General features: G+C 44.8%; 1 protein-coding gene across 3 annotated transcripts in view; it reads right to left on the reverse strand.

The window, feature by feature from the left end:
* Window positions 1-1,213: 1,213 nt before the first annotated feature.
* The window catches only part of TRPV3 (transient receptor potential cation channel subfamily V member 3), a 50,369-nt gene continuing 29,460 nt past the window's right edge, over window positions 1,214-22,122 (reverse strand). For 2 of the 3 annotated variants that reach the window (XM_055001495.1, XM_055001494.1), the window contains 11 exons: window positions 20,349-20,629; window positions 17,520-17,696; window positions 17,021-17,179; window positions 15,010-15,111; window positions 10,956-11,029; window positions 9,319-9,484; window positions 7,730-7,796; window positions 4,350-4,621; window positions 3,197-3,309; window positions 2,560-2,630; window positions 1,214-1,343 (listed from right to left, as the gene is read on the reverse strand). In XM_055001495.1, coding sequence (XP_054857470.1) covers window positions 1,249-1,343; window positions 2,560-2,630; window positions 3,197-3,309; window positions 4,350-4,621; window positions 7,730-7,796; window positions 9,319-9,484; window positions 10,956-11,029; window positions 15,010-15,111; window positions 17,021-17,179; window positions 17,520-17,696; window positions 20,349-20,629 — 1,577 coding nt within the window. In that variant the 3' untranslated portion in view covers window positions 1,214-1,248. Of the gene's footprint in view, window positions 1,344-2,559; window positions 2,631-3,196; window positions 3,310-4,349; window positions 4,622-7,729; window positions 7,797-9,318; window positions 9,485-10,955; window positions 11,030-15,009; window positions 15,112-17,020; window positions 17,180-17,519; window positions 17,697-20,348; window positions 20,630-22,122 lie in introns of those variants that run through there. The other variant, XM_055001496.1, reaches the window with a different exon arrangement.

Here is a 22,122-nt window from a genome sequence, read left to right on the forward strand (position 1 = left end):
CTCCCAGCAGGCGACTTGGTTCTCAAGCGCGGAAGGGAAAGCAAGAGCTGTACGTTGGCAAGAGCTTTCAGAAATGTACCGGGCCTTCGCTGCATCAACGGCAGCCCCTCTGGACACCATACAGTCCTTTCGAGTATCAGAAACTCAAAGCATTCAATCAAGATCCATCAGGACTAAAGCACATTCAGCAGGGATGACTAATTAAATACTGTACACGCACACCCCAAATAAATTATCAAGCGTCTCCAATTGCTAGGTGGTTTACACAATTTAACAATAACACATGCCTTGCTCACAGGTTTACAAGCTCAAGTTCTTTCACACAATAGGGTTGCACTCTTGTCACTGGACATAATTGCTGGGTCAAACAACACGTGCTGCTGAATCACGTGTTGTCTTTCTCTCACGGATTTTTAAATAAAATGCAGTTCCTGTCTGAGATGGAAGAGCTACAAGGGAGAGGGTTTTCTAGCCCTCCCTCTCAAGTGGTTTTTAGCAGCAGCTTTCACCTGAATAGCAAGTAACCTGCTAGGTAGGCAGAATCAGGTCCCGCAGGAGAACTCTTCCCAAAGCAGTCAGTGTTGAACATTTTGTGTTGTGGTTTTTTGAAAAAAAAATCTGAAATGTGTTTTGCTTTTCATAACTTCATCGTCCCTGAGCATCCAAAATGGCTCGAGCTACATTAGTCAACAAATAAAACAATCTCAAGGCTTCAAAGAGAGTTAAAAATCCCATCCTCCGAAAGGAGTAAAAGAGTTTATATATCCAATTGGTAAACCTTAAAAATATTTAGAAAACAGCGTCTTTAAAAAAATCATTAAGACACTTTGATTTGTTTGGCAGGTGGGAAAAGGCACTCTGCTTATTCCTGGATATCTTGTAGGGCAAAGCATAGAAGCCCTCCGGTAATCTCCAATCTTCAGCTCAAGAAAGATACTGCCCATTGGAAGTCAACTGCTTTACCAGTCCTTGACCTCACACAGCTCAATCCTACTGCAAACCAGGCTGTCTTCTGGGTTCCTTCATTGCTTTAACCAGATGCTCTTTCCTTTTTTGCCATCCATATCTTCCTTTCTTAACCCATTCTTCACCCCTGGACAATAGCAGTATTTCTCATCTTGACCTAAGCGTCTCTCTGGACAAGATGGAGGAAAGAAAGCCATAGTGGGAGCTGGAGCAGCGAGAGTACAAGCCTTTCTGACCTATGGCTCCAGCAATCTGAATAGCCTTGAATGCCCTCCTAGGTAACTAAACAGAGGTTTCTGGCAAATCTTCAATTTCTTCATATGTATTCAGAGTGATTTTACTGTTACTTCTTGATGCGTCCTGTATTCTACTGTAATCTAAAAATAAAGGGGAAATAGTTCAGCATTACATTCTACTTAAAATTCACTAAATTCTCCACTTTCCCACTAATGCCGTGTTCCAACTTGTCTCATGTTGAGGATGCATCAGTTGTAGCAAGAGGGACTTCTGCTTCTCTAAAACCTTGCAAAGAGGAAACTTTGTGGGTAGGCCTGCTCTACTCTAAGAGAGGGGAGGAAGCTGGGGAATTTTTAAGTAATCGTCCCCAAGAGAAGGTTTGCTAGTGAGACAGAGTTAGTGTGGCTAGATCTGTGGTGAGTTTGGCACCAGGATCATAACACTGGCTTGAAAAATGAAAATGAAGGATGGTACCTGGGGTATATAAACCTCAAATTGTTTGATGTCAAGTGAGTCAAGTTGGGTCTAAAGTTGTAATAACTATGCTTACTGATAAAGGAACAGATGAACAGTTACATATGCATATCAAGGATTTCCTCTGTGTACACACATCTGGTACACAGGGCGGATTCTCCATTCATTTTAGTGGAATTCTGTTCAAGGGCATTAACACATGTTGCCCACTTTAAAATGAATGGGATCCCCAGTAAAAAAAAAAACCCAATCATGCACCACAATGTGTTCAGAAGACCCAATGTGTGCATTTGATCTCTCGTGTCCAGAATACATTATTAAGCTAGAATTGATGTAGCTATACATGTACACACACAAGTCCATTTACAGTGCAATCCTAAACAGAGTTACTCCAGTCTAAACCCATTTATTTCGATGGGCTTAGGTTGGAGTAACTCTATTTAGGATTGCACTGTTAAAGTGTTTCAATTTAAACCAATACTGTGGCCAAGAAGGCTACAGAACTTTTAAAGAGAAGAATCAAAAAGAGTCCAGTAGCACCTTTAAGACTAACCAACTTTATTGTAGCATAAGCTTTCGAGAATCACAGTTCTCTTCGTCAGATGCGTCGGATCTGCATCAGACGAAGAGAACTGTGATTCTCGAAAGCTTATGCTACAATAAAGCTGGTTAGTCTTAAAGGTGCTACTGGACTCTTTTTGATTTTGCTGCTACAGACTAACACGGCTAACTCCTCTGCATTTAAAGAGAAGGACATGAATCTAACAGTGCAATCCTAAGAAGAGTTACTCCAGTCTAAGCCCATTTAATTCAATAGGTTTAGACTGGAGTAACGCTACTGAGGATTGAGCTGTAAATATGCTGCTATCAGGTTGATGGTACCTGTTGGCCCAGGGTCTTCATTGATGAAGGAAACATGGGTTTTCCATTCTGTCCATTTGACTTCATTAATCCTGTTTGCAGAGTATAGAAATCCTGTCGTTATTCAATTTAATCCCCATTGTCCCAGTTTTAGCAGTAGAGAAAAAGGAATATATTTGTTTGAGGATCTGTTTCAGTTTTTAAACATTGGGAACACAATATCATAATTAGCAATAGCAATATTTTGAATTTCTTGTGACAGAATATCAAACACTTAAGTGTGCAAAACAAAATTCCCCCCCCCCATCACTTTAAATCAACATCCTAAAGGGCCTTATGACCAAAGGACATACATTAAAAGTGAATACCCACAGTTATAAGAGATTCACCCTCCTCTGCAGGTATGTTAAAGTAAACGAGGCAACTCAGGAGCAATCAGTGTACAACTACAGGGCCGATTCCAGATGGCCCTCCCCATGCTGAAACGTCACGCGTCGTTGCGCGGAAAACGCAAAATATCACATTTTCTCGCGCGAGTTTTGTGCGACGTCGCGCGACGTTTCGGCATAGGGAGGGCCGTCTGGAATCGGCCCAGATGTATACAAAATCTTTTCTCTATTAAAACACAGCAGCATCGCTGAACCTGGAAGCTAATTACCTTAAACATAACCTGGTATCATTGTCAGCTACTTTGCACCATTCTCCCAGCTGGAATTTCCTCCGCAGCCATTTCGGTAAAAGCTTTTCAGTTTCCACAATGGTCCTTGCTCTCTAGGGGAAACAATGGTGGTGGCAGCATTATGAAGATGCTTTCAGAGGACCGCTTTCAGGATGATGATTGTGTTTGATTAAAGAGTGGCACGTGCACTGCGCCTTTGACCCAGGAGAGACACAGGAGCGATCTGTCAGACTATGGATGACAGGATATGGCAGACAGATCCCTGGATCATCGCAGCAAGACACAGGTCCTTGGTTAAATGACTTTTATTCAGAAATCAGATCTTGTCCATTTGCACAGGTCCATAGATTTACTTAGAGCCAAAGAAGCATCCAAGCAGTACAGCTTCTTCGAAAGGAATAGAGGCTTGAGGAAAGTACAGATCTAAAATACTCAAACATTTCCCTCCTCCCTAGCCCACAGTTTTGAGCGGGAAAAGTCTGGGAAACTTTTGCTCCTACACCAGGTAGACAAGATAGAAAGGGATGCTAACATTTCACACATCCAAGGTCATTTCGGTGAGCTTCAGAGAAATACAGATTACCAGCCGCATTCCCAGGCAGGGAAGAAGAGAAACGAAAGTGATGCATCTAACATTTGTAATATGAAAGCAAACCACAGTATTGACAGTTAGCATTCCCTAGAACCATGACATGGGTGGAGGGGTACAGACATACATGACACGATCTATGCTCAAGCCCTAGACTCCAGCTGCCCATAACTTCAGCGTTCACTGGCTCCCATATTTACCCACCACCAAGAAGCCCAGAGGGGTGCAATGTATTGAGAAGGGACGTATGGATTGGCCCTTGCCACTTCTTTCTTTTTTTTCTGAATCGGTGTGTTTGTGAGCCTTTTTGTTTTGCCCATTTTTGTGGCCGGTGTCCCATTTGTTTCTTTCTTTTGCATCATTTTAGTGGCATCTTTACAGACGCAAAACAGACATGACTTTTAACAGTAGTAATTCTGAATTTTGTTAGTACATCTGGAGAAACAGGTGGTTGCAATTTCATCCTGAGCAGGGAGAACCCAGAGCAGAGATTTTCTATTCTGTGGCCCCCAAATTCAGTAACACCCTTCCCTATTTACTCACCTGGAGCCTCCAGATATGCTCGCTCTCCTTGGATATATCCTCCACCGTCTCTCCCATCAAAGCAATCAACATGTTAAGGAGCAGAACAAATGTCAGGACAACGTAGAAGATGAGGAGCAGGAGGAAGAGCACTGGGTATTTTGCCTTCTCGTGGATTTCCAAGTCGCCAAGTCCCAAGGTGAGCTCAAAAAGTTGAATCACCACTGTCCCTAGGCTGCTGTTGGAGTGGCACTTACTGTCATCTGGATAAGTATCGATCAGTGCGGCAAGGGCTGTGGTTAAAGAAGAGGTGGGAGCATAGTTTTAGCCTGATATTATAACGTAGTTCTCAAGTTACATAGGGGACAAGCCTGGACGTGGTTCGACCTTAAGGAGGCACGGCAGATGAGTTTCCTACTGCTACCTTTCTTCCCCTAAACACCATGAGAGCATGTGGGAGATGTTCAAATGTGCATGCTTGATTCACAGAATAGCAATGTGGGTGAAGCAACGCTAGAATGTGCTCCGGAATTCATAGCAATATGCAGCAGTGCTATGGCAGTCAAAGCAGTGGCATTGCTCAGATAACAGTTGCACATGTACTGATTGTGCAGATGAGGGAGGAGAGATTATTCTTGCTTCCTCTCCTGACCATTGCATGTCCAGTTGAATATTTGAACAGAAGCTCTGACCGCAAATAAATTCATTCATTCAACAGAAGCTCCTGCATTTGATTGTATTATGCACTTAGCTGGGGGTTCTTCTATTTGAGCAAAGAGCATCTACATTCTATTCAGACCTTAGATGAAAACATGAAAGTCAGAAGCAGGAACAGGGGCTGCGATTCCCGCCCCCCCCATCCCACCCTACATGCTTGTGTTCACTGAATGTGTGAAAAAGACTAATGTTGAGAAGTTTCCTTGAAGGAAGGTAGTTTGAAAACCAAAACAGGCCAAAGGATCCACAAGAGTTGGTTTTTCTCCTCAAAAATAAAAGAGAGGAAAATATTCAATTACAGCTAGGTAGTTACGCCAATGCATTAGGACAACTTTCCCAGGGCCTGTGAGTTTCAATGTAGGCGTCCTGGTTTTACAGCTTGGCGCTCCATTACAGCTGCAAGACCAGGATGCCTACATTTCCCATCAAAACTTGAGGGAAGCTGACAAGTGTCCAACCTGTGTCAGGTGTCACTTGTAGCTTGGCTCAGACTAGCTCTGGGAGACCCAGGTTTGAACCTCCACCCTGCCATGGAAGCTCACTGGGTGACCTTGGGCCAGTCACTCTCAGCCCAACCTACCTCACAGGGGATAAAATGGAAAAGAGTAGAATGTCGTAAGCCACTTTGGGTCCCCATTGAGGAGAAAGGTAGGTATAAATGAATGAAATAAACGGTCGCTACAGCCAGATGCAGCTAACTGCAGCCGGTTGTGCGCCTGCTTTCTTCCCTGACCCAGCACGCAGCTCTGTCTTTATATAAAATACAGCTGTAACAAAATTAGTCTGCAAGAGCTTCTGCCATGCTCCCTTTAAACAGAGACAAATTTCAGAAGAGCTGAACACTGCATATTCTCCCAGCAACACCTTTTCTCTTTAATTTTACTTTTGTTTTGAATAGCCCCCCTAAGACAAATTTCTTTACAATTCAAAACTTCACATACCACTGGCTGTCCCTAACCAAGGGTGCTATTTTACTGTCTTGGCAGATTTTGAATATTTAATATTAGAGACGACATCGGGATACTGCTCTCATTACATCTCTAATACTGCCATATATTCCGAAACATTCCACAACGGAAGAAGGCAAGCTATTTAGCCACGAAAGGAAAGAAACGTCTCTCCAGTGGAAACTGAAGGAGCCACTTTAATAGAATTAGGGGCTTTGTTGGAAATGAAAATTCTTCTATCTCTACCAATCAGATTGACAGGAGAATTTATTTTCAGAAATGCTTATGCAATATTGTTAGGAGAGTAGGAGATAGAAAGTAGAAAGGATTATATGCAGGGCTCATTTCGAGGAGGAACGCGCAGGAACACAGTTCCGGCAGTTCCCCAAAGAGGACACATGACAGGTGGCCCTGCCCACCTGACCCTTGGCCTTTTTGGGTCCGTTTCAGCCTGGATTGGGGCCGAAATGGCCTGGATCAGGCCTCTGACAGGTGGTGAATCACTCTCCCACTCAGCAGCGGCCCGATCCTGACCATTTTGAGCCCCTTTTCAGCAATTTTCAGCCCCTTTTTTCCATTTTGGGCCCAATTTCGGCCGTGAATGGCCAGGATTGGGTCCAAAACAGCCAGGATAGGTGATGTCAGGGGGTGTGGCACATGCAAATCAGTTATGCTAATGACACACTTCTGCTGATGGCAAGGGGTGTGGCATATGCTAATGAGTTATGCTAATGTGTTCCTGCAGCTCTTTTTCTATGAAATGACCCGATTATATGGAAAATATGCGGGTTGCTATAAGAGTAAGAAAGCTGTTACATTTCACAGAACACTGGTGAACATTTAAAGTCTCTCTACACAAGACATCTTACACAAGTAGGATCAAGTGAAAGATCTTCCATTGTGGATACACGTGCGCCGCTAGGAAGACAGAATATAAGACCACATAGAAAGTAAGTCACTTGAGCATCCCCATGTAAGAGTCTGTCTACATAAGATGCCTCAGCGAGTATTGGTCAAGTGTAGGGAGATGCAATGTTAGCCAGGAAGCGTAGTTTAAAAAGACAGAACCAGTGGAGATCACTCCTCAAACGGTTTGTTAAGTTTCATCTTTGCCTCCAGGAAGGCTCTATCAGTTTCTCTAGTCTAAAACTGTGTGGGATCACAACCAGAGGGCAGCCAGGAATGGAAATTGGCCGGAGCTGCCTTCCAGAGTTGGGCTTGGACCTGGAGAGGTTATAATGGGCTAAAGTTTCCTTTCTGGCGCTTCATAGCTCCTTCACACAGCTCCAGTATATAGCAAAGCCGCCGGCTCTGTCTTTTTAAACTACTATTCCCGGATAACGTTGCATCTCCTGACACGTGTTCTTCACGTGTCAGATGTCTTATGTAGAGAGACACTGTCTTGTGAAGAGAGACTCTTAGAAACCATTTCAAAATCTTATTTTACATAAGTTGGGTCTTGGTATCAACACGGCAGCCACTGCGGGCCGGTACAACCTGTGGCCCACCAAACTGAATGCAGGGTAACAAGGACTTAATAAACCTCTCGTTGTTACTGACTGCCTTCCTCAAGCTTCTGGTAGGCTTCCAGATCGAGCTTCTGGGTTGTCTTCATCTCAGTGGGCCATAATTTATGCACGCCTAAACTAATTGAGATCAATACCTCATTTTAACCCACAGTAAACATTTTCACAAGTTTCCCAACTCTCTTGCATATAACCCTGGAAAGATTTTTACCTACGCCAAATCCAAGCAGAAATACGAGATACACCAGTAAAAATTTGATCACGTCATGCAAGATGACCTTAAAAAGGAGATAAAACATTCATGATTAAAATCTAATTTGAATGCATGAAACAGTTTTATACTGAATCAGCTCCTTGGTCCATCAAGATTAGTACTACGGTCTATTCTGACTGGCAGCGGTCTTTGACATCACTTACAACATGATCTTTTTTAAAAGACTGACGATAACGGGGATTGTACCCGGGACCTTCGATTTGCCAAGCAGATGCTCTGCCCCTGAACCACAGCATCTCCTCATAGCCCTTTGTGTTACACCCCTGCCGGCGGGCCAAATGCACCCAGACTGTCCAGCCTGCCAGCTAAAATCTGCTTCCCAAGGCCTACTCTCTGGGCCCTTACTGCCTTCGGAGGCTGGTGAGTGACTAAAGATGGGGCATTTTTAAAAATTAATCTATTTATTAACAGGTGTGTCTACACAGCTCACAAATTTTAGACAATAGAATTTTATATAAAATGCAAAAATACATAAAATAGAGGTTTTGAGGTAAAAGACAAAACCAAACCTCCAAGCTAAACAACCATACAGGCAGGGCTTTTTTTCAGCTGGAACACGGTGGAACAGTGTTCCGGAACCTCTTGAAAATGGTCACATAGCTGGTGGCCCCGCCCCCTGATCTTCAGACAGAGAGGAGTTGAGATTGCCCTCCGCACTGCTAGAGCAGCACAGAGGGCAATCTAAACTCCCCTCTGTCTGGAGATCAGGGGGCGGGGCCACCAGCCATGTGACCATTTTCACCAAGGGCGATTTAAACTTTTAAAAACTCCCCCCTTTTTCCAGCTGACCCAAAGTGACACCATTGGTCCTGGGATCGTGTGCACTTTGCATACGTGCATGTGGTACCAGGGACACCTCCTCCTGCCAAGAGTTGCCCCCTGTACTGGTAACCCACTGAATTCCACCACCTCTTTTCCCAGAAAAAAAACCCTGCATATAGGCATTTGTGAAGGAGCTTTTCAGGTCACTTTATCACCACACAGGTTTTGTTGGCTATGTTTTTAACAGGATTATGTATCCCTCATCTTCAGGCAGGGATCAAGCTTCAATAGAGAATTCACCTCCTCTCACATCCCCTCTGGGGAATTTCCACCAGTTCCTCACCTATTATTGTCTCATTTCTGAGGTAAATATGTGAGGGGAGGAATGGAGGACATTTTTTAAAAGGGTTAGAAATGCACAGAAGTTATTGTTATATTTAAAAAATTGGAAAATTAATAAAAATATTTTTTTAAAGAAAAGAAATGCACAGAAGAAAGATATTTAAATTTGTGTACCGGCAAAGAGGAGATGGAGCAGAACATGATAACATACCATTGGACCAAAATAAAATCTTGTATAAAACAGTCAAAAATTTTAAAACTCCATGAGCGCAATCCAGTCAAAAGTTTAGGTATTTTTTTTTAAAAAAAAGATGTGAGAAAGATGGAGCATTTTCAGTGGCTGAACAGTTTTGAGAGCCGGACTCTACAAGATGATGGAAAGGCAAACCAACAAATACTTGAAATTCAAATCGAGCCCTTGCCTGTTGAATCATAACACTGTAGATTCCCATAGATTGCAATCCCCTGGTGAAGTACAGCATGTTCGCCCATCCTAAGGACATCGCCAAGACGAGGCAGGCCAGATGCTCTTTGTAAGAGAGTAGGTACAAGCAGACGGAGAAGATAACCAGCAGAGCTTGGATAAAACTGTCAAAAATTAGCATTAAAAAAATGGTTACAAGAGGAAAATGGAATAATTACAAACTGGCTAGATTTTAGAAAGGAAGTCACATACAGCTATTGAGACGCAAAAACAGTCTTCTGACACCTTAAAGACCAACCCATTTTTACTCTTGCAGAAGCGTTTGTGGATTAATGCCCACTCTGTCTTGCAGCTCATACACAAGCCCACAAAAGCTTCTGCTAGAATTTAAATGTGTTAGACTGCAAAGGGCCAGAAGGTTCCTCTTTGAAATGACCCAGAATTTCCTTTCAAATGGTACTGTTTCTTCTAAAGCTCAGCATGCCAGATATGCGGCAGGTGAAGGCTCTTTCGTGTATGTACAGAGCTACCCAGATTATTTCAACTGAGGGCCAAACTACAAGCGACGCCTGACACTAGTTGGACACTTGTCTGCTTCCCTCAAGTTTTGATGGGAAATGTAGGCAGCTTGGCGGAATGTTGGACAAGTGACAGTTGAAAAGTCCATTGGACAGCAGTCGGAGAGCCAAGCTGCAAGACCAGGACGCCTACATTTCCCATCAGAACTTGAGGGAAGCTGACAAGTGTCCATCTAGTGTCAGGCGTCACTTGTAGTTTGGCCCTGAGAAGACAATCCCAGTCATGGATCCCTTTGTGTGTAGACAGAGCTCCCCTTTCCAGCGAGGGGAATGGTCAACAGGCGGAGGTAGAATTTCTGAGCCTTCATTGGACGGCATGTAGGGCTTGGGCGGGGTGGTGGTGGTGGTACAGATTTGGATTCTATATAATTACTTTTCAGCTTTGGTGCACTTCTTAATGCTGGCTGCAAATTTAGCATAGATTCCCAATTGCACATTCTGGAATAACTGCTTGGCTCTCCCCTCCTACCCACTCATTTCATTTTATAGATCCATATGAAAGTTGGATTTAACCAGAACATTCCATTTTTAATTCAATCAGGTAGCCAGTTCAATAAATATCAGCACAAGGCACTTTATTGCTGATCAATTAACTTGAATGTATTTTGAACAACACCAAAGTTGATGGAACACATGGCTAGGGAAGTTCAATAGGCTCAACACGGAAGTAGATGGTGTCTTAAAAAGCCTTGTCATAAACAAGACTTCTTTAACCGGAACAGTCATGTCACTTTATGTTTCTACACAGAAAAGTGAGGAAAATCTGGAATGGAAAAAAGCAGAGGTATCCAAGAAAAGCATGCATGTGGAATATCTTTGACAGTGCCCAGGACCTTTCTCCCTGATGTCAGAAAAGCACCTGGTCATAAATTACATGTAAATTGTTACATCAAAATTATGTCTCAAGTCAGGCTCTTACTGATAAATGATCCAAAGAGAAATGTAGGAAGGCAGCTGTTAAAGAAAAATGCATTTCCTGTGAGCTAACAGTTCTGTTGCTGAGAGGCCAGATGGTATTTCAGAGAGGCAATCATCTGGATTCGTAGGCAAAACTTACAATGCAAAATGAAACCAGGCATCTGATAGAATTGTTTGGAGATCGGAAGGCCTTAGCAGGAAAATGGCTACGCTCTATGGGTAGAAACATAACAAAGAGATTACTAGTAGCAAACACTGAGGACAGGAGATGTATATCCCGCGCAAAGGCTTCTAGGGAATCTGGATTACAGCATCTGAAGAAGTTTCCTATTTAAACAAGAGCAAGCTTCTAGTCCTTAATGACACAAAGACAATCTGGGCAACTCCTGCTGAAGTGTCCAAAGGTGGAAGCATGAGTGACTGAGCAACATTCCCATAGTATGATCGTTTGTTTCTCACTGAGGTGCAAGGCAGATTACAAAGTGTACGTAGCAAATCAATGGAATCAATAGGATGAGACCTCTAATAAACAATGTACTCAGGCTAGGAATATTGAACCCTAAGAGCCAAGCTACAAGTGATGCCTGACATAGGTTGGACACTTGTCATCTTCCCTCAAGTTTTGATGGGAAATGTAGGCTTCCTGGTCTTGCAGCTGTAATGGAGAGCCAAGCTGTAAAACCAGGACGCCTACATTTCCCATCAAAACTTGAGGGAAGCTGACAAGTGTCCAACCTGTGTAAGGCGTCACTTGTAGCTTGGCTCTAAGTCTAAAGATCACCCAAGTACTTGGTGCTGAATGTAGTGGGATTTTCTAGTGCATAGCACCAGGCTCCAAAATTGTGTTTCATAGAACACCAGAGCTCCTGAGAAACTTTTCAGGAGCTACACGAGTAGAGGCTAAGCTTCCTTGAAGGACAGCTTGTCCAGCCGAACTAATTTTCCTCTACCACGTGCAGCAATGGAGCTGAATTCTAAGGGTTAAGGTCTGAGAGAAGCCTACCATGGCCAGTGCCCCAGATGTCAGAAGCTGGTTCATGGAGCTGCCACTTTCCCAAGGCAGTGGCGGGGGGAGTCAAATTATTGGGAAATCAGAGATTCCCATCTACCCAGTGAAAGCTTTTATAACCTTCTCACCAAAAGTATTTATGTGCTGGTATCTAAAACTTAATTAAGTCTAAATTAAGTCCCTACGCTTTTGCAAACTTACAATAACCACCTTACTTAAACAAAATACTTAAATGATCTTTTATTCCCTGATACGTTCACAACCAGCGTAGCTAAAGAAAGGAGGGTGTCTTTTCAAGACAACGACTTTGACAACTCCAGTGTGGGGAATCTTGGATGGATCAGACGGGCAGAGAATGGAGTATTTTTGCAGAGGATGGTACATTAGATGCTACTTGTAGGAAATTAGAAAACTTTTGCTTGTTCTAAACTGAATCTTGGGTTCTTTAAATAGAGATGTCACAAAACCCCTGATTTTAAAAAAATCGAAGGCAGATCAGTGTTCCCAGCAGGGATCTCGGGAAAACACCCTGGTGACAGCCCTGTCTAAATGAACAGTGTGTGCCCAATGTGGCCTAATGCTCTGCCTAAGACAGAGTCTCTACATGAGACATGTGACACATGAAGAACACGTGTGGAGAGATGCAATGGTAGCTGGGAAGGGTAGTTTAAAAAGACAGAGTTAGCGGCAGGGCAAAGGCGTTGCTATACGCTGGAGCTGTGTGAAGGGGCTGTGAAATGCCAGAAAGGAAACTTCAGTCCATTATAACTTCTCCAGGTCCAAGCCCGGCTCCGGAAGGCAGCACCAGCCCATTTCCATTCCTTGCTCTCTGGTTGCGATCGGACTGGAGAGGTGAAATTGACGGAGCCTTTGGGGAGGCGAAGATGAAATTAACAAACCCCCTCTGAGGAGATCTCTGCAGGCTCTTTTTTTTTTAAACTATGCTTCTCGGCTAACATTGCATCTCCCTGCACTTGACAAACACATGCCGAGGCGTCTCGTGTAGAGAGACTCACAAGATCAAGCCAATCAATGTGGGAAAAGTTCTCTTCAGGAAGAAATTTCCTAAGCCTCTGGTACAGCATGCCACAGCCCAGAAAGCACAGCTGGCAACCAGCATCCCTGAGCGCGCACCACAGTTATTTATTTTACTTTATTTAATTTATCAGTTATCTGATTCCTTCCCTTGAAGACCATTTGGAACTACTGGGTGGCTCAAAAGGGAGCAGCTGCGCGGTTAACAAGGGATCTGCCACAGTGAGCGTATTTCACCAGCCTGGAAGATTGGCACCAGCTCCCAATTTGTTTTCAGCTGCCACTCAAAGAGCTGGTCTTAACCGACGAAGCTCCAGATGGCTTTGGGGCAGAGTATCTGAAGGACTGCCGGCTCTGCTGCTGCAGCTCCTCTACTTTGACTTGAAATTCCGCCTTTATTTTGTGCTTCCCCCTTGTGCAAAATCAAACTCACGAGCCAGCTTTTTCTTGCCATTTTCCGGGGCCTTTTACTATTTTTATTAGCACGATTTTAATACTATTCTGGGTGCATAGGTAGTACGAGAGAAACAAATGAAACAGGACACCAACCGCTAGAATTGCCAGTTCTGGTTTGGGAAATTTTGGGATTTTGCCAATAATAAATCATTCATTCACCCCAAAAGATCAGCTCTAAAATACATATAGTAACAGAAATGTTTGGGGTTGGAGCTTGGTGTAGGCAGAGAGTGGAAAGAGGAAAGAGCTCGACAGGGATGTGATTTCAAACCGTTCACCTTCTAAAGCTGCCATTTTCTCCAGGGGGACTAATCTCCGTAGCCTGAAGATCAGTGGCAATCTAGATCTCCAGGCCCTACCTGGAGGATGGCAACTCTCTCAACAACAAATAAGTCAACTCTGACTACATAAGAAAAAGAAAAGAAATTCATCCACAGCCACTGGGGCTGGAGCAGCTGTTGTCCCAGCTCCAGCCCTTCTACAAATTATAATAAGGCACCAGACCTGATTGGCTGGGGTAGTCAATGGTCCACCCTATGGAGGATGGCTACTAGGAAAGCATAAAAGAAGGCTTCCTGTCTTCTTCATTTGCCATGTGCTGCTGATCCACCCTCCCTCATAGATTAGCTGGATGCTTCAGATCCGAGCAGGAATTTCGGGGTCTCCTACGGTTGGCAGGTTTCGGGGACTATTTTTTTGCCTGCTTCATGTTGTCACAGGAGGGGATAGATAGACCCAGTCTATGGACTGGCTAGGCCATAACTAAGGGTGGCAAGGCTGGTTACTTGTGATGGGTAAAGCAAATTGGCGAGCACACTTAGGTATCTTGTAATGATCGAGGGCCACTCCTGCTACAGCCCATCGTTCATTGTGTGGTGGGGTGGGTTGAGAGAGAAGGCCCTTAATGGTGAGTGGCATCAACCAAATCCTTAGATGTCTGTGTGGCAAGTTGGGGGAGGGGGATAACCCTTGGCAGCTAGGAATGCCATTTACCCAGGGCTGGTGGGCAATCTCCCACTCCTGGGCTCTAAGCCCCACCAGAGCTCTTCCCTCCATGAGTGAAGATAAAATAGGCAAAATGCAAAGCATGCATCCCCGGAGGACCCTCCGATTAGGACAAAAACAACTGTTATCGGTCCCTGGCTCCAAGGAGGCCCGCCTTGCCTCGACTAAAGCTAGGTAGAGAGTCCTGGCTCCTACCTGGTGGAACGCTCTGTGTACCGAGACCAGGGCCCGGTAGGATCCCAAGCATCTTTCCGCCGGGCCTGTAAGACAGAGTTGTTCCGCCATGCTCATGGCTGAGGTTGGGCCTCTGCTGGCCGGAGGATGCAACACCTACCCCCCTCCCTGTGAAATTTGCCCACCCGTTTTTTTTTCAGCTGCTATTACTGTGCTGCTATATCTAGTTGTACTGCTGTATTGCTTGCTAACAGTTGTATTGCTGCCACCAGGCAAAGAGTGCTGCTATTTTTATATGATGTTTTAATGTGGAACGTTTTTAAATGATTTTAAGGTTGTTATCCGCCCTGAGCCTGCTTGCGGGGAGGGCGGAATACAAATATGATATAAACAAACAAACAAACATTGGCAGTGGGGGGAAAGCAAAAAGTGTAACGATTGTCCCCTAAATCCATCTCTTTTACATGCACGATACATCCAAGACGACTGAACAACTTGACTCATTTGCAGGTACCTCTTTGATGGCAATAAAGATGGCTCCCAACATCACAATCACTTGCCCCGACAACTGCAGCCAGCTCAGGTGGTCCATCAAAGCCAAAGGATAGGGAGGAGGCTGAAAAGGAGGAAAGCAAGAGAATTGTACCAGCAGCACACATCAGGTGCAAAAGGTGATGCAACAAAAGTGTGATGTACCATCATCGCCACCATCGCCACCACTTGATAGGTGGTAACACCCAGTGACAACTGGCAGTCCTTTAGACTCCCCAAACTGCTCCCATGTAAAGTCACGTCATCTCCAGTTAGAGGCTGACTCACACATAATCACATTTTTGTGATTATGAAATATGTACTGAATGTTAATGTTGGTTCAGGTATCCAGATACTAAGTATGTACGACGAATTGCACTTTGTACATGCCCTGTGTCATTGTCCTGTATTTTAACAGTATGTTTTATTAAGATGATGTACTAATTAAGATGATGTTTTTAAGATGACGTACTAATTACCAATTTATATTCTGCTTTAATTGAAAGATTCTCTTGACAAAGCTGTATGTGAGAGGCACAGAGGTTATACTATTATTAAAGTTTCTTTCCTTTCTGCCCCTTGCTGTTTTTCCTTCATGTACCCTGGTGCCAACGTGCCAGTGGTGAAAAAAAGAATATGCTTGGAACACCTCCCTCTTCCCAGGGATTTCTGCCTATGCTTCCTCCAGTACAAACGGCGGCATGTTCTACTACATTTGTTGAAATCATTCAATCTGCAATGGTTCATTTTTAAAAACCAAGAAGGTACTTGTTTCTTTCATTAAAGATATTCTAGAAAAACGTAATTGTCTGAAAATCTCTCTCCCTTGGGAGGACCTGATGTGGGGTAGAAGATCTGCCAGATTGTAGGAGCATTTCTGTGCCTCCTCCACCTGCGCATTTGCAAATAAAGCAATGCTACAAAAAATGCCAGCCCCCTGAGACTTAACAGCGGAGCTCATTTGCAGGCTATGGGGGTGGGGTGGAGGGCAGGGTGGCATGGCGGCCACCATATTGGAAGGCGGCGTGGGCTCTCTGTGGTCAGCGGGGCAGCCCTTGCCGCCCAGATTCAAACTGCGGCCGGCCAATCAGAGCAGACTGGTTGGGGCAAGGAGAGGGCTGCGGACCTGGGTCCTCTCAGGTCCCTCTCAGGTTCTGCTGCCAGCCTTTGTAAAGAGAGGCGGGCCCCAGCCTCAGCACTTGGCTCGTGGCCAGCATCCCGCCTGCCCTCCTTTTCATCACAACTTTGGAATGGAGCATTGGGCACCGATCCATTTGGGGGGAAACAGGGCCCGTGAGCTCAGCTTCCCTATTATGGGGATCCCCTTAAGGGGTCTGGGGAGTGCGGCAGGGCAGGTGCATGTCCAGCTCGGGGGCTGTCAGGTCCGCCTCACTCCCAGGTGGCAGGGGATCCACGCAGGGGTATCTGCCCACGTGGTATCCCACTAACTGCCATCCCATGATTCAGCCTGGGTCTGAGGGGGTGCAGCGGTTCATTGGCTGGCAGGCAGGTCAGCTGATGCTCGGATCCATGCCCCATGCAGCACCAATGCTCTGTGAGCTGTAAATCCATAAAGTGGTGGCCTCTTTCCATTCCATCATAGGTGTCTGTGTATTCTGTCACCTCGCCCCCTTGCTCTCCTCCCGCCCTTGATGCTGCCCTGCAACTACATGAGCCTCCAAGGAGAGAGAGCTAACCCAGGAGAGCACTGCCGGTGGACTTCTCCCTGCTAGGGTTGCCAGCTCCAAGTTGGGAAATTCCAGGAGACCTGGGGGGTGGAACCTGGAGCAACTTGGAGAAAGTGGAGTTCGGGGAGGGAAAGGACCTTGGCATGGCATAGTTCCATACAGCACACCCCCAGGGCCGGATCTAGGGTTGTCGGCGCCCAGGGCAACCCAAGTCTGGCTTTCTCCCCTGCGCACGCACTCCCGGCGCTGCGTGATGACATCACTTCCGTGACGTGCAGGTAGGAGCCTGCAGGCAATATCACCAACCTTCTCTTCTTCAGGTCTGTAGTAGGAAACCAGTGTCAGGATCACATTGTAGATAAAGTATAAAGTGCACGAGAGAAAGAAAACGTGTCTGGCAAAGTGCTTCCACTTCATCCGCAAGAGAGAGTGCAGCGGCTCCAGAGCCAGCATCTCGTGGCGATTCTAGAGAAGAGAACCGACGATGTGAGTGTCTCAGCGAATCAATCTGTGGAACGAGGCAGTCCCTTGCGGCCTTTGCCAGGTGTACTGCTGCACTTTCTCAAGTGTAACAAAAGACAAATGTCACATTCACTCCCAGAGAGGCAGCCACATGAATCGGCAGCAGCAAATTCCATTATCTATATACTTGAAAATAACTCGAAAGAAGCTGGACCCTCGTTTTATATCCTCTGCTATTAAATCCTTCTCAATGCCCACTGTTTGCATCTTTGTTGACCCTAGCAATGCCTGGCTGTGCAGGTAAGCCTCTAAACATTTTGTTCCTGATGGCGCAAGGACGTACCCCAATGTTCGTATTGTACACTATAATATCCAGGACGGAATTGGCTGAGGTGGTATCCAACTCCGTCAAGTCGTAAAGGGAGGACTGGACAGGCCCATAAGCCCAGTCCGTAAACTTCCTGGAAAGGCTCCGGTGGGCTTTCTCCTTGATTTCTCTGGCCAGAATATATTTCAAAATCTGGAAAAAAAACCCCACAATGATCAGTGAACAAATGAAATCCTGACATGAAAGAAGGCAGAGAGTAGAGAAGAGCAGCAAAACGTCCTTTATTGTATTTAAATTGTGGTTTTTATGATTTTATGATGTTGTGACCTGCCCTGAGCCTGCCTGTAATGATTTCAAGAAATGGGTGCAATGTGTCTTTAAATGTTTGGTGAGATAGGTGAAGAGTGGGGGGGGGGGGTGAAAGAGAGAGATGGGTGAGTGATACGATTGGTTGATGACAGAGAGTGGGCGGAGTGAAGGCAGTTTGAGACTGAGAGTGGAGAGCCAAAGTTTCAGTCAGGGCCAGAGAGGCGAGCTGTGTGCAGCCTGAGTGTGTTCATGTATTTGTGAGGGAAAGGCAACCTGAGGGGAAGCCTGAACTGAGTGTGTCTGTGAGACTATATATTCACACTATTTGAAGCAGGCAAACTGTGTGTGCGCCTGAGAGAGAAAGAATTGAGAGAGAGAAGAAAACAGGCTAGCTGTGTGCTGTCTGAGGAGTTCTCTGTGAGAGAAATATAGAGCCTAGAGAAAGAGGCTAACTGTGTGTGAAGCCTAACAAGAGATCTGTGTGAATGAGTTTGGATGAAGCAACTAGAAGAACTAAGAACGACTTTTATGTAACCAATACGCTTCTTAAAAAAAATAAACTTTGTTTTGTTATATCCCAGAGTTATCTCCCATTCCTATCCTCAGGGCCACATAGAACCACGAAGGAGCCTGACGCTCAAACACGTTACAAAAGGGAAAACTTAAATAAAACATTTTGGAATAATATATTCCTGGTGGCAGCAAACTACCCAGAGGGTGTAAGGGGGAGATTTAAAGCAAAATCCACCCTAAAGAAAGTACAGGTCATAACACTGCCTGTGGGGAGGGCAGGATATAAATGGAACAAAATAAATAAATAAATAAAGCTACAAAGTCATAAATCCTTTTGTTTGGGAAAAAGGGCCTCTTCTCCTTTTCTTCTTCTGTGTTGATAACATCCCCAGATTCCGCACACATTGGATAATGCACTTTCAATGCACTTTAGCAATCGTTTGGAAGTGGATTTTTTGTTTCACACACGAAAAATTTAGTTCCAAATGATCTCTAAAGAGGATTGGAAGTGCATTATCCAACGTGTGCGGAATCAGCCATTGTGAGAAAGCAATCACGGGAAGTACACTGGCATTTTATTTTTGCAATTTAACCTTGAACTTCTGCAAGGAGAGACATTGGGAAATCAAGACTCTTGGACCCTCAACGGGGCATCAAAAAGAGATTTTGTCAGCAAAACAATTGGGTTCTCTGTGCTCCCTCAATGTTCCCTCCTCTGGAGAATGTTTCAAAAACTAAAGGTCAAACTACATATTATGATTTGTAACATATACTGTCATTAGATGTATGCAAAAAGTTTGGGAAATAAAAACATATTATTCCAATTTAATGAACGCGTGATTCACAAACGGAGTTTGATCATTTCTGTTTGTTAGGAGTAAACCAGTGATTTTTCTTTAATCTATTCAAATCCTCACCTGGAAAGGTGGCAATCCCCAATCAGGGAGGGAGGCTGGTTAGGGCATAGGGCTGTCAACTCTAGGTTGGGGAATACCTAGAGATTTGGGGGTGGAACTTGGGGAAAGCAGAGTCTGGGGAGGTAAGGGACCTCAGCGAGGTATAATGCCATACAGTCCGCTCTCCAAAGCTGCCATTTTCTTCAGAGGAGCTGATCTCTGTCGTCTGGAGCTCAGTTGTAATTACAGGACATCTCCAGGTCCATGGTATTCCCCACACCATGGTATTCCCCATTACTATGCATGGATGGAAAACTTGGACAGTGAAGAAAGCTGACAGGAAGAAAATGGATTCATTTGAAATGTGGTGCTGGAGGAGAGTTTTGTGGATTCCACAGACAGCCCAAAAGACAGAAGTGGGTACTAGATCAAATCAAGCACGAATTCTCCCTTGAAGCTAAAATGAGAAAACTGAAGCTATCGTACTTTGGTCACATCATGAGAAGACAAGATTCTCTGGAAAAGTCAATAATGCTCGGAAAAGTGGAAGGCAGTAGGAAAAGAGGACAACTTAGATGGCTGTTCTCAATAAAAGAAGCCACGTCCTCCAGTTTGCAGGATCTGAACAAGTCTGTTAATGATAGGACATTTCGGAGGTCTTTCATTCATAGCCAGTTTGGTGCGGTGGTTAAGAGTGTGGGACTCTAATCTGGAGAGCCAGGTCTGATTCCCATCTCCTCCACTTGAAGCCAGCTGGGTGACCTTGGGCTAGTCACAGCTCTTTGGAGCTCTCTCAGCCCCACCCACCTCACAGGGTGTTCGTTGTGGGGATAATAACAACATACTTTGTAAACCGCTCTGAGTGGGCATTAAGTTGTCCTGAAGGGCGGTATATAAATCAAATGTTGTTGTTGTTGTTGTTGTTGTTATTATAGGGTGGCCATAGGTCAGAAGCGACTTGATGGCACATAACACACACACGCCAGGCACAACTTAGAGGTTGACAACCCTACCCCTCACCACTAGTCCTCTGAAATCCACAATGGCTTCCCAGCCTGCACTCAATTTATCCTTGTAGTGCAGTCCTTTGGCTCCCTCCCTCTGCTTCCTTTGGAACAAGGCTTACCTCTAGCTTTCCTGTTTTTGCGGCCAGCTGCAAAGGTGTCAGCCCGTCTTTATTCTTCATCATCTCCAACTTTCGGCTTTGACTCTTCAAGAGAATGGTGTCATACATCCTCCTGACAAAGTCATTCTGCGTTTTAAAATCTTCTGCCACGGTCACCAAGGCATGCAAGATATTGTTGCCTCTCGAATCCTGGGAAGTGATGTCTGTCTTGTTGTTGTCCATTAGTAGCTGGACTATGTCTGGCTGGTTGGTGCAGGCAGCTAACGCCAGCGGTGTTTCGCCTAAAAAAAAAACTCCCATGACCATACAATAAGATTTTTAAAGCATGGATTTTTCCTTGGTTTTCCTCCTGTGGGATGCCTGCCCCAGAGCAGCCCACCTTTCTCCATCCCTTCTGGGCCTCAGGAAAAATTACAACATCCTTTGGAAACAATAACTGTTATGTCTATAGCAGCTCATTTTAAACCAGCATCTGCTGCGACCGTCCCTGTGGAGAGGCTATTGAATTGCATAGCCTGGCTGTTTCGCCTCAGAAACTCACATTTCACTTTTGCTTCTCCCTTTTGAGAACTGAATCCACGAATCTTTATTTTTGCACCATTTTCTCTTGCCTTGTACCGAATCTTTTCTGGCGACATGGCTGTATTTATAAATGCTATTTTGGCATCCTTTGCATATATAAAAATGGCATTGTGGACCCATAGCATCAAATGTATAAACAGTACAAAAATGGTATAGAAACGAAGTAAAATACATGCAATAATTGAGAATGCTGGCAGGGAAAACGGATGAAACTAAAAGCCTCCCAAGGACATGAGGCTACAGCTGGTCCAAAATGCAGCTGTGTAATTGCAAGGGTCCCGATTAGGGAACATATAACACCTATACTACGCCAGCTGCACTGGTTACCAGTTGAGTACCAGGTCCGGTTCAAGGTTTTGGTGTTGACCTATAAAGCCCTATATGGCCTGGGCCCAGCATATCTTCAGGACCGCCTCTCCCCATATGTACCCCAGAGGATGCTTTGTTCAACAAATAAACAACTGTTGGTGGTCCCTGGCCCAAGGGAGGCCCGCCCGGCCTCGACCAGAGCCAGGGCCTTTTCGGTCCTGGCATCGATCCGGTGGAACTCTCTGTCTGAGGAAACCAGGGCCCGGCGGGATTTGTTATCTTTCCGCTGGGCTTGTAAGACAGAGATGTTCCGCCAGGCATATGGTGGAGGCTAGGTTGGGCCCCCACCGGCCACACTAAAGATCTGTCCACCACCCTACATATGAGCCAGGGCTTGAAAAGCAGTATTTTATCGTCGCCATCTGAAGAGAAGCTGTATTGTATAAAGTTGTTTTAATGCCATTTGTATAACGTTTTATCTGTATTTATCTGTATTTATGTAATTTGAAATGTTGTACTCCACCCTGAGCCCACCTGGCGGGGAGGGCGGACTAAAAATCTAATATAATAAATAATAATAAATAATAAATAAATAAAGGGAAAAGACACCTTCAGCAATTCACAGCTCTTGACTAATAACCCCTGGCCGGAGACACCCTACCTGGAACCTATTAGAAATAGTTATATTTCGTTTGGTAAAAGAGTTACTTAGTCAGAAGTGTTTTCCCCAACATGCAGTAATTAATCCTCAGGCAATCAAATTGTAGAAAGATAGAACTTACCATTTATTGAGATAGAGTCACTTTCCCTATAAATACTGTGGCCAGATAGTCCGGCAGCAGGGCTGGAAGTGGGTCTGTGGATGAGGTCTTCATGGCAGGAG

This window comes from Eublepharis macularius, chromosome 17 (assembly GCF_028583425.1).
Source record: "Eublepharis macularius isolate TG4126 chromosome 17, MPM_Emac_v1.0, whole genome shotgun sequence".
In the NCBI taxonomy this organism is placed as follows: domain Eukaryota; kingdom Metazoa; phylum Chordata; class Lepidosauria; order Squamata; family Eublepharidae; genus Eublepharis; species Eublepharis macularius.